The 13,199-nt window shown below is 39.9% G+C and overlaps 1 protein-coding gene across 1 annotated transcript in view; it reads left to right on the forward strand.

Annotated features, from left to right (window-relative positions):
- LOC310856092 (discoidin, CUB and LCCL domain-containing protein 1-like) overlaps nucleotides 1-13,199 on the forward strand; it is a gene marked incomplete at its 3' end in the record, with an annotated part of 77,004 nt that overhangs the window by 39,252 nt on the left and 24,553 nt on the right. The window contains exons 6-7 of the mRNA XM_083761309.1: nucleotides 659-968; nucleotides 9,206-9,318. Of these exons, the coding sequence (XP_083617435.1) occupies nucleotides 659-968; nucleotides 9,206-9,318 (423 nt within the window). The remainder of the gene's footprint in view (nucleotides 1-658; nucleotides 969-9,205; nucleotides 9,319-13,199) is intronic.

Genomic DNA, 13,199 nt, shown 5'->3' on the forward strand with positions numbered 1-13,199 from the left:
GGCGTAATGTAGGCCTAACCCAGGTAATGTAGGCCTAACCCAGGTAATGTAGGCCTAACCCAGGTAATGTAGGCCTAGCCCAGGTAATGTAGGCGTAATGTAGGCCTAACCCAGGTAATGTAGGCCTAACCCAGGTAATGTAGGCCTAACCCTAAACATTATGTTGTAATTTAGCTATTGAAAAATATCAGATCTACAAGTGGTGAACACAAACATTGAAGACGAAGGTGAGGACGCAAATTGTGATTGGCCGGAATTAGATGATGTATGTATGATGATGTATGTTGATAAGAGAGCGCCCCTCATTTCACACGGGTGTGATTCATTTATTTATTTAATCTCTATTCTTTTGTCAGGGGGTCACTGTCAGAGAAGAAGCTGCTCTTCAAAAAAGGTACAACTGATCACAGAAACTGATCACACAGATGTTTCCTGTGTAATTATTTCAAATCAAATCAAATCAAATCATGACTACAGCTAGTGGTGATAGAGTTCTGTGACTCTCTCTCTCTCTCTCTCTCTCTCCCCTCCCCCCCCCCCCCCCCCCCCCCCCCCATCAGAATGCAGCAGCGAGCTGCCCGCCTCCGGTTGGAACGGCTCCTCTCCCCTCTGGGAGGGCACGGGTGCGACGCGACACCGCTCCCCCCAGAACGGCTCCTCTCCCCTCTGGGAGGGCACGGGTGCGACGCGACACCGCTCCCCCCAGAACACGGACTCCTCTCCCCTCTGGGAGGGCACGGGTGCGACGCGACACCGCTCCCCCCAGAACACGGACTCCTCTCCCCTCTGGGAGGGCACGGGTGCGACGCGACACCGCTCCCCCCAGAACACGGACTCCTCTCCCCTCTGGGAGGGCACGGGTGCGACGCGACACCGCTCCCCCCAGAACACGGACTCCAGTGCTCGGTTCCCCCCCGGACAGACGGAGGGCACGGTGCTGGAGCTAGCAGAGAAATACATCATAACAGGTTATGATAATACATATACATGATACATGATACATGATACATGATACATGATACATGATACATGATACATGATACATGATACATATACATGATACATGATACATGATACATGATACATGATACATGATACATGATACATGATACATGATACATATACATGATACATGATACATGATACATGATACATGATACATGATACATGATACATGATACATATACATGATACATGATACATGATACATGATACATGATACATGATACATGATACATGATACATGATACATGATACATGATACATGATACATATACATGATACATGATACATGATACATGATACATGATACATGATACATGATACATGATACATGATACATGATACATGATACATATACATGATACATGATACATGATACATGATACATGATACATGATACATGATACATGATACATGATACATGATACATGATACATGATACATGATACATATACATGATACATGATACATGATACATGATACATGATACATGATACATCATACATGATACATGATACATGATACATCATAACAGGTTATGATGATACATGATACATGATACATGATACATGATACATGATACATATACATGATACATGATACATGATACATGATACATGATACATGATACATGATACATGATACATGATACATGATACATGATACATCATACATGATACATGATACATGATACATGATACATATACATGATACATGATACATGATACATGATACATGATACATGATACATCATAACAGGTTATGATGATACATGATACATCATAACAGGTTATGATGATACATGATACATGATACATCATAACAGGTTATGAGAGAGACATTAAAATACATTAAATACATTAAATACATCATAACAGGTTATGATGATACATGATACATGATACATCATAACAGGTTATGATGATACATGATACATCATAACAGGTTATGATGATACATGATACATGATACATCATAACAGGTTATGAGAGAGACATTAAAATACATTAAATACATTAAATACATCATAACAGGTTATGATGATACATGATACATGATACATCATAACAGGTTATGAGAGAGACATTAAAATACATTAAATACATTAAATACATCATAACAGGTTATGATGATACATGATACATGATACATCATAACAGGTTATGATGATACATGATACATGATACATCATAACAGGTTATGATGATACATGATACATGATACATCATAACAGGTTATGATGATACATGATACATGATACATCATAACAGGTTATGATGATACATGATACATGATACATCATAACAGGTTATGATGAGAGGGACATTAAAATACATTAAATACATTAAATACATCATAACAGGTTATGATGATACATGATACATGATACATCATAACAGGTTATGATGATACATGATACATGATACATCATAACAGGTTATGATGATACATGATACATGATACATCATAACAGGTTATGATGAGAGGGACATTAAAATACATTAAATACATTAAATACATCATAACAGGTTATGATGATACATGATACATGATACATCATAACAGGTTATGAGAGAGACATTAAAATACATTAAATACATTAAATACATCATAACAGGTTATGATGATACATGATACATGATACATCATAACAGGTTATGAGAGGGACATTAAAACAGAGAAATACATCATAACAGGTTATGAGAGAGACATTAAAATACAGAGAAATACATCATAACAGGTTATGAGAGAGACATTAAAATACAGAGAAATACATCATAACAGGTTATGAGAGAGACATTAAAATACAGAGAAATACATCATAACAGGTTATGAGAGAGACATTAAAATACAGAGAAATACATCATAACAGGTTATGAGAAATACATCATAACAGGTTATGAGAGGGACATTAAATACATCATATTTACATTAAATACATCATAACAGGTTATGAGAGAGACATTAAAACAGAGAAATACATCATAACAGTTTTATGAGAGGGACATTAAAATGTATGAAATACATTAAAATACAGAGAAATACATCATAACAGGTTTATGAGAGGGACATTAAAATACAGAGAAATACATCATAACAGTTTTATGAGAGGGACATTAAAATGTATGAAATACATTAAAATACAGAGAAATACATCATAACAGGTTATGAGAGGGACATTAAAATGTATGAAATACATCATAACAGGTTATGAGAGGGACATTAAAATGATAACATATTATATATAAATACATCATAACAGGTTATGAGAGGGACATTAAAATGATAACATATTATATATAAATACATCATAACAGGTTATGAGAGAGACATTAAAATGATAACATATTATTAAATACATCATAACAGGTTATGAGAGGGACATTAAAATGATAACATATTATATATAAATACATCATAACAGGTTATGAGAGGGACATTAAAATACAGAGAAATACATCATAACAGTTTATGAGAGGGACATTAAAATGTATGAAATACATTAAAATACAGAGAAATACATCATAACAGGTTATGAGAGGGACATTAAAATGTATGAAATACATTAAAATACAGAGAAATACATCATAACAGGTTTATGAGAGGGACATTAAAATGTATGAAATACATCATAACAGGTTATGAGAGGGACATTAAAATGTATGAAATACATCATAACAGTTTTATGAGAGGGACATTAAAATGTATGAAATACATTAAAATACAGAGAAATACATCATAACAGGTTTATGAGAGGGACATTAAAATGTATGAAATACATCATAACAGGTTATGAGAGGGACATTAAAACAGAGAAATACATCATAACAGTTTTATGAGAGGGACATTAAAATGTATGAAATACATTAAAATACAGAGAAATACATCATAACAGGTTTATGAGAGGGACATTAAAATACAGAGAAATACATCATAACAGTTTTATGAGAGGGACATTAAAATGTATGAAATACATTAAAATACAGAGAAATACATCATAACAGGTTATGAGAGGGACATTAAAATGTATGAAATACATCATAACAGGTTATGAGAGGGACATTAAAATGATAACATATTATATATAAATACATCATAACAGGTTATGAGAGGGACATTAAAATACAGAGAAATACATCATAACAGTTTTATGAGAGGGACATTAAAATGTATGAAATACATTAAAATACAGAGAAATACATCATAACAGGTTATGAGAGGGACATTAAAATACAGAGAAATACATCATAACAGTTTTATGAGAGGGACATTAAAATGTATGAAATACATTAAAATACAGAGAAATACATCATAACAGGTTTATGAGAGGGACATTAAAATACAGAGAAATACATCATAACAGTTTTATGAGAGGGACATTAAAATGTATGAAATACATTAAAATACAGAGAAATACATCATAACAGGTTATGAGAGGGACATTAAAATGTATGAAATACATCATAACAGGTTATGAGAGAGACATTAAAATGATAACATATTATATATAAATACATCATAACAGGTTATGAGAGGGACATTAAAATACAGAGAAATACATCATAACAGTTTTATGAGAGGGACATTAAAATGTATGAAATACATTAAAATACAGAGAAATACATCATAACAGGTTTATGAGAGGGACATTAAAATACAGAGAAATACATCATAACAGTTTTATGAGAGGGACATTAAAATGTATGAAATACATTAAAATACAGAGAAATACATCATAACAGGTTATGAGAGGGACATTAAAATGTATGAAATACATCATAACAGGTTATGAGAGAGACATTAAAATGATAACATATTATATATAAATACATCATAACAGGTTATGAGAGGGACATTAAAATACAGAGAAATACATCATAACAGTTTTATGAGAGGGACATTAAAATGTATGAAATACATTAAAATACAGAGAAATACATCATAACAGGTTTATGAGAGGGACATTAAAATACAGAGAAATACATCATAACAGTTTTATGAGAGGGACATTAAAATGTATGAAATACATTAAAATACAGAGAAATACATCATAACAGGTTATGAGAGGGACATTAAAATGTATGAAATACATCATAACAGGTTATGAGAGAGACATTAAAATGATAACATATTATATATAAATACATCATAACAGGTTATGAGAGGGACATTAAAATGTATGAAATACATCATAACAGGTTATGAGAGAGACATTAAAATGATAACATATTATATATAAATACATCATAACAGGTTATGAGAGGGACATTAAAATGATAACATATTATTAAATACATCATAACAGGTTATGAGAGGGACATTAAAATGATAACATATTATTAAATACATCATAACAGGTTATGAGAGGGACATTAAAATGATAACATATTATTAAATACATCATAACAGGTTATGAGAGGGACATTAAAATGATAACATATTATTAAATACATCATAACAGGTTATGAGAGGGACATTAAAATGATAACATATTATTAAATACATCATAACAGGTTATGAGAGGGACATTAAAATGATTAACATATTATTAAATACATCATAACAGGTTATGAGAGGGACATTAAAATGATAACATATTATTAAATACATCATAACAGGTTATGAGAGGGACATTAAAATGATAACATATTATTAAATACATCATAACAGGTTATGAGAGGGACATTAAAATGATAACATATTATTGATACATCATAACAGGTTATGAGAGAGACATTAAAATGATAACATATTATTAAATACATCATAACAGGTTATGAGAGGGACATTAAAATGATAACATATTATTATATAATGTTAACATATTATTATATAAATACATCATAACAGGTTATGAGAGGGACATTAAATGATAACATATTAACAGAGAAATACATCATAACAGGTTATGAGAGAGACATTAAAATGATAACATATTATTGTACTTATGGAGCTAGCAGAGAAATACATCATAACAGGTTATGAGAGGGACATTAAAATGATAACATATTATTGTACTTATGGAGCTAGCAGAGAAATACATCATAACAGGTTATGAGAGGGACATTAAAATGATAACATATTATTATAGAGAAATACATCATAACAGGTTATGAGAGGGACATTAAAATGATAACATATTATTATAGAGAAATACATCATAACAGGTTATGAGAGGGACATTAAAATGATAACATATTATTATAGAGAAATACATCATAACAGGTTATGAGAGGGACATTAAATGATAACATATTAACAGAGAAATACATCATAACAGGTTATGAGAGGGACATTAAAATGATAACATATTAACAGAGAAATACATCATAACAGGTTATGAGAGGGACATTAAAATGATAACATATTAACAGAGAAATACATCATAACAGGTTATGAGAGAGACATTAAAATGTTAACATATTATTGTACTTATATAGAGAAATACATCATAACAGGTTATGAGAGGGACATTAAAATGATAACATATTATTATCAGAGAAATACATCATAACAGGTTATGAGAGGGACATTAAAATGATAACATATTAAATACAGAGACATATTAAATACAGAGAAATACATCATAACAGGTTATGAGAGGGACATTAAAATGAGAGAAATACATCATAACAGGTTATGAGAGGGACATTAAAATGATAACATATTATTATCAGAGAAATACATCATAACAGGTTATGAGAGGGACATTAAAATGAGAGAAATACATCATAACAGGTTATGAGAGGGACATTAAAATGATAACATATTAAATACAGAGACATATTAAATACAGAGAAATACATCATAACATATTAAATACAGAGACATATTAAATACAGAGAAATACATCATAACAGGTTATGAGAGAGACATTAAAATGATAACATATTATTGTACTGCTTTAATATTTTAGTCTTTTAGTCTTAGTCCTAGTGTAATGTCAATTATGCCAGAAAGGCATTCATTCTTTTGAACAACAAAACATTTAGCCGTAGTCTAAACCAGGGGTACTCAACTGGCGGACCGCGGTCCACGACCGGACCGTGGACCACCTCTCTGCGGACCCTAGGCATTTTTTTCTTTCTTTTTTTGCATCAGCTCAGGCCAGCAAAAAAAATCTCTCCTAAGCTCAGGCCAGGCCAGCCACAGTCAATTTAAATTCAATTCAGGCAGTGTTGCTGCAGCACAACTACATTGTGTGTCTTATGTTAATGGAGGGAAGAAGTTAATAATATAAATAACATCAGATGGTACATTTCTCATGTGAAATTGCTGCAAAGGCCCCCAAAATGTCCCCCAAGGGCCCCCAAAATTCTAATGCTAAGCGCGCGCGCAGTGTGATTTGGATTTGGAGTTCCACTCCGGGTACCACTTCCACGGTAGTCTGAAAACCCACCTCTTCAGACTCCATCTTAGCCCATAGCACTTGTCCTAGCCTCGACAAACTTAGATAGCATTGCATGTAATCACTGCTAGAGCCGTGAAAATCCTCCTTTATCGGGGTCACTGGCATGTGTTTTCAAATGGGGGGTCCGTGGCCTAATAAATGTTGATTTTGGGGGTCCTTGACAAGAAAAGGTTTGGGAACCACTGTTTGTGATTTGGATGTATTCATTAGATCCCCATTAGCTTACACAGCAGCTACTCTTCCTGGGGTCTTAAACATGTCATCATTACACACATTTCTTCCATATCATTACACACATTTACATACAGCATTCATCCAACACAACAATACAACACAAAACAACTCATGATCCGTCTACTACATTTGATAGCTAGCTCCACAGTACAATTAAAGGAGAATTCCATACTAAAAGGCTTTCTTACCTTTCTTTGTCGTTGTTACGTCCCCATCAAAGAGGTCCAGGTGTTATTTTGTGCAAAAGCTCCTTATTGGCTATTTCCCCTACCATGAGCCCTAAATTAATTGCATTGAATTGAATGGGATGTATGGGGTGTTGTGCTAATTTGCTTATTTCCATCGCTCAAAATTATAATTCTTTTGTATATATCCTCTCTTCATAATGTAAATAATAACCCAAGCGGCACACTTTACTACTTATTTCGATGGAAATAAGCGAATTAGCACAACACCCCATACATCCCATTCAATTCAATGCAATTCATTGAGGGCTTATGGTAGGGGAAATAGCCAATAAGGAGCTTTTGCACAAAATAACACCTGGACCTCTTTGATGGGGACGTAACAACGACAAAGAAAGGTAAGAAAGCCTTTTAGTATGGAATTCTCCTTTAAATCTTCAACATAAATATTGATAATCGAGTAAACTAGAAAAAGTGCCCTTCTGGGCACAGGTCTCCACCAGGATAGGAATGTAGGACATTGCAGCTTGCCTTCATCTGGTGGTTGGATAAAAGGGCAACAAAAGTAAAAAATCTGAAAGACCCGTTTCGTTGAATGGCTCTAGAGAGACTGTGTACCAATTTGCGCACCACTCGGTGGCGCGCTATGAGCTTGTAGATCTGCTATTTTTCCAAAGCTAAATTATAACATAGGCTAATGTTTAAAACACCAAAAGGGGTTCCCGCCTAAAATGGATTAACATTAGTTGTACACGAAGGCAAGCATAAAACGACCCTCTAGCGATGACTGCCGAGTAAAATAATGACGTGTGTTGCGGCGGTTTAAAGGCCACCGCGAGGAGCTAAACATGAGAGTAAATAGACGCTTGTATGACGCGCACGCAATGAATCCAGGTCCATTCCAGTTGTAAGTTTGACCATTTATTCAGTCACCACACGTATTGAGTCACAACAGTTCCCAGGCTTTTAGCTATAACTGAACGTGGTTGTTACGGTGATAAAAGGTGCGTTTGATACGGTCAACAGAAATGTCTTCTCCCACGCTCACCTCCTCTCTCTATCCAACTTCCCTCACCCAAGTGACAGGTAACGCCATCAAACTAGAGTGGCAGCGCCCCAGCCCCGGTGACACGCCCACTACCTGTGCAGTGCCCATTAAAGTGACATACCTTACGTCAATCATAATAGCACATTAGAATGCAACCACATTACGGCTCCTACAACGTGTATCCGAGATAAATTATTATAAATTATTGCTGGGGTTTTATTTGTGATGATGTTTTTCTTTCACAAAACGCAGTAATAAATAATCCAACCTACTTTTTACACTTGACCACACTATAGTTCTTTGTTCTTTGTTTCTATCCTGCAGGCATAATAACGGAGGGTTCAGAAGACTTCTACGTCGAGTCCTACAGTCTTCAGTTCAGCAAAGACAGGAAGACCTGGAAGGTCTACAAAGACGCCCCCAGTAAAGAAACCAAGGTAGTCGGACATTTCGTTTCCATCCGTCCATCTTCAACCGCTTATCCGTAGTCGGGTCGCGGGGGCATCAGCTTCACCAGAGAGCTCCAGACTTCCCCTCTCCTCCAGAGCATCATTAGTGACTTCCTCCTGGGGGGGATCCCGAGACGTTCCAAGGCCCAGTGAGTCGATGTGTTTCCTCCAACTGCACCTTGGTCTGCCCCCGGGGGTCTCCTCCCAGTGGGACGTGGTCCTTGGTCTGCCCCGGGGGTATCCTCCCAGTGGGACGTGGTCCTTGGTCTGCCCCGGGGGTATCCTCCCAGTGGGACGTGGTCCTTGGTCTGCCCCGGGGTCTCCTCCCAGTGGGACCTGGTCCTTATTCTGCCCCGGGGGTCTCCTCCCAGTGGGACGTGGTCCTTGGTCTGCCCCGGGGGTCTCCTCCCAGTGGGATGTGGTCCTTGGTCTGCCCCGGGGTCTCCTCCCAGTGGGACGTGGTCCTTAGTCTGCCCCGGGGGTCTCCTCCCAGTGGGACATGGTCCTTAGTCTGCCCCGGGGGTCTCCTCCCAGTGGGACGTGGTCCTTGGTCTGCCCCGGGGTCTCCTCCCAGTGGGACGTGGTCCTTGGTCTGCCCCGGGGGTATCCTCCCAGTGGGACGTGGTCCTTGGTCTGCCCCGGGGTCTCCTCCCAGTGGGACGTGGTCCTTGGTCTGCCCCGGGGGTCTCCTCCCAGTGGGACGTGGTCCTTGGTCTGCCCCGGGGGTCTCCTCCCAGTGGGATGTGGTCCTTGGTCTGCCCCGGGGTCTCCTCCCAGTGGGACGTGGTCCTTAGTCTGCACCGGGGGTCTCCTCCCAGTGGGACGTGGTCCTTGGTCTGCCCCGGGGGTCTCCTCCCAGTGGGACGTGGTCCTTGGTCTGCCCCGGGGGTCTCCTCCCAGTGGGACGTGATCCTTGGTCTGCCCCGGGGGTCTCCTCCCAGTGGGACGTGATCCTTGGTCTGCCCCGGGGGTCTCCTCCCAGTGGGACGTGGTCCTTGGTCTGCCCCGGGGGTCTCCTCCCAGTGGGACGTGGTCCTTGGTCTGCCCCGGGGTCTCCTCCCAGTGGGACGTGATCCTTGGTCTGCCCCGGGGTCTCCTCCCAGTGGGACGGGGGTCTCCTCCCAGTGGGACGGGGGTCTCCTCCCAGTGGGACGGGGTCTCCTCCCAGTGGGACGTGGTCCTTAGTCTGCCCCGGGGGTCTCCTCCCAGTGGGACGTGGTCCTTGGTCTGCCCCGGCGGTCTCCTCCCAGTGGGACGTGGTCCTTGGTCTGCCCCGGGGTCTCCTCCCAGTGGGACGTGGTCCTTGGTCTGCCCCGGGGTCTCCTCCCAGTGGGACGTGGTCCTTGGTCTGCCCCGGGGTCTCCTCCCAGTGGGACGGGGTCTCCTCCCAGTGGGACGGGGTCTCCTCCCAGTGGGACGGGGTCTCCTCCCAGTGGGACGTGATCCTTGGTCTGCCCCGGGGGTCTCCTGTGGTCCTTGGTCTACCCCGAGGGTCTCCTCCCAGGTCAGGCCGTTGCTCTCCCCAGGTTGACCTCATAATCCCCAGGATTACATTTAGACACTGGGTGAAAAAAGGGGTAACAAAAACCGTGGGATTAAAAGTCGCCGGGCTACGTGAGACTGCTTTGACACGAACTCCACTCCCTGAGACAGTTACACCTCTTTTGTACACACACGCACGTGTGTGTGTGTGTGTGTGTGTGTGTGTGTGTGTGTGTGTGTGTGTGCGTGCGTGCGTGTGTGTGCGTGTGTGTGTGTGTGTTTTATGAGGATCGTATACACTCTGTGAATGAGTAACTTTGCGTTGTTCCCAGTCTTCATTTTGACAGCATTGTTTTTGTGATAGACTTTTGAACCACATTTCATTCAGTTTTCGTCATATTTTAGTAATCTGTGACTCACTATTTCACAGGGGTTTGAGGCCTATACTGTGAATGGAGGGACTCACTATTTCACAGGGGTTTGAGGCCTATACTGTTGAAAGGAGGGACTCGCTATTTCACAGGGGTTTGAGGCCTATACTGTGAATGAAGGGACTCACTATTTCACAGGGGTTTGAGGCCTATACTGTGAATGGAGGGACTCACTATTTCACAGGGGTTTGAGGCCTATACTGTGAATGGTGGGACTCACTATTTCACAGGGGTTTGAGGCCTATACTGTTGAATGGTGGGACTCACTATTTCACAGGGGTTTGAGGTCTATACTGTTGAATGGAGGGACTCACTATTTCACAGGGGTTTGAGGCCTATACTGTGAATGGAGGGACTCACTATTTCACAGGGGTTTGAGGCCTATACTGTGAATGGTGGGACTCACTATTTCACAGGGGTTTGAGGCCTATACTGTTGAATGGTGGGACTCACTATTTCACAGGGGTTTGAGGTCTATACTGTTGAATGGAGGGACTCACTATTTCACAGGGGTTTGAGGCCTATACTGTTAATGGAGGGACTCACTATTTCACAGGGGTTTGAGGCCTATACTGTGAATGGAGGGACTCACTATTTCACAGGGGTTTGAGGCCTATACTGTGAATGGAGGGACTCACTATTTCACAGGGGTTTGAGGTCTATACTGTTGAATGGAGGGACTCACTATTTCACAGGGGTTTGAGGCCTATACTGTGAATGGTGGGACTCACTATTTCACAGGGGTTTGAGGCCTATACTGTGAATGGAGGGACTCACTATTTCACAAGGGTTTGAGGCCCATACTGTTGAATGGAGGGACTCACTATTTCACAGGGATTTGAGGCCTATACTGTTGAATGGAGGGACTCACTATTTCACAGGGGTTTGAGGCCTATACTGTTGAATGGAGGGACTCACTATTTCACAAGGGTTTGAGGCCCATACTGTTGAATGGAGGGACTCACTATTTCACAGGGATTTGAGGCCTATACTGTTGAATGGAGGGACTCACTATTTCACAGGGATTTGAGGCCCATACTGTTGAATGGAGGGACTCACTATTTCACAGGGGTTTGAGGCCTATACTGTGAATGGAGGGACTCACTATTTCACAGGGATTTGAGGCCTATACTGTTGAATGGAGGGACTCACTATTTCACAGGGGTTTGAGGCCTATACTGTGAATGGAGGGACTCACTATTTCACAGGGGTTTGAGGCCTATACTGTGAATGGAGGGACTCACTATTTCACAGGGGTTTGAGGCCTATACTGTTGAATGGAGGGACTCACTATTTCACAGGGGTTTGAGGCCCATACTGTTGAATGGAGGGACTCACTATTTCACAGGGGTTTGAGGCCTATACTGTTGAATGGAGGGACTCACTATTTCACAGGGGTTTGAGGCCTATACTGTGAATGGAGGGACTCACTATTTCACAGGGGTTTGAGGCCTATACTGTGAATGGAGGGACTCACTATTTCACAGGGGTTTGAGGCCTATACTGTGAATGGAGGGACTCACTATTTCACAGGGGTTTGAGGCCTATACTGTGAATGGTGGGACTCACTATTTCACAGGGGTTTGAGACCTATACGCTCCACACGTCCCAAACTCTTCTCTCTTCTGGCTCCAAAACTGTGGAATGCACTTCCCATTGCAGTCAGAACTGCAGCATCACTCCCAATCTTCCGCCGTAGTCTGAAAACCCACCTTTTTAGACTCCATCATGGCCCATAGCACTTACCCTACCCCCTTAGATAGCATTTCTGTAGACTTAGATAGCATCTGATACAGACTTATAGCATGTTATGTAGACGGCACTATAATTGCATTGTATATAGTCATAGCACGCCATAGTACATATGTATAGCATAGTAGTATATATATATAGTTTATAGTCTCATAATATAGATATTCCACTGTTACTTTCTTAGCTTACGCATGTTTTATGATA

This window comes from Protomyctophum parallelum, assembly GCF_964188405.1.
Source record: "Protomyctophum parallelum genome assembly, chromosome: 3".
Lineage (NCBI taxonomy): Eukaryota > Metazoa > Chordata > Actinopteri > Myctophiformes > Myctophidae > Protomyctophum > Protomyctophum parallelum.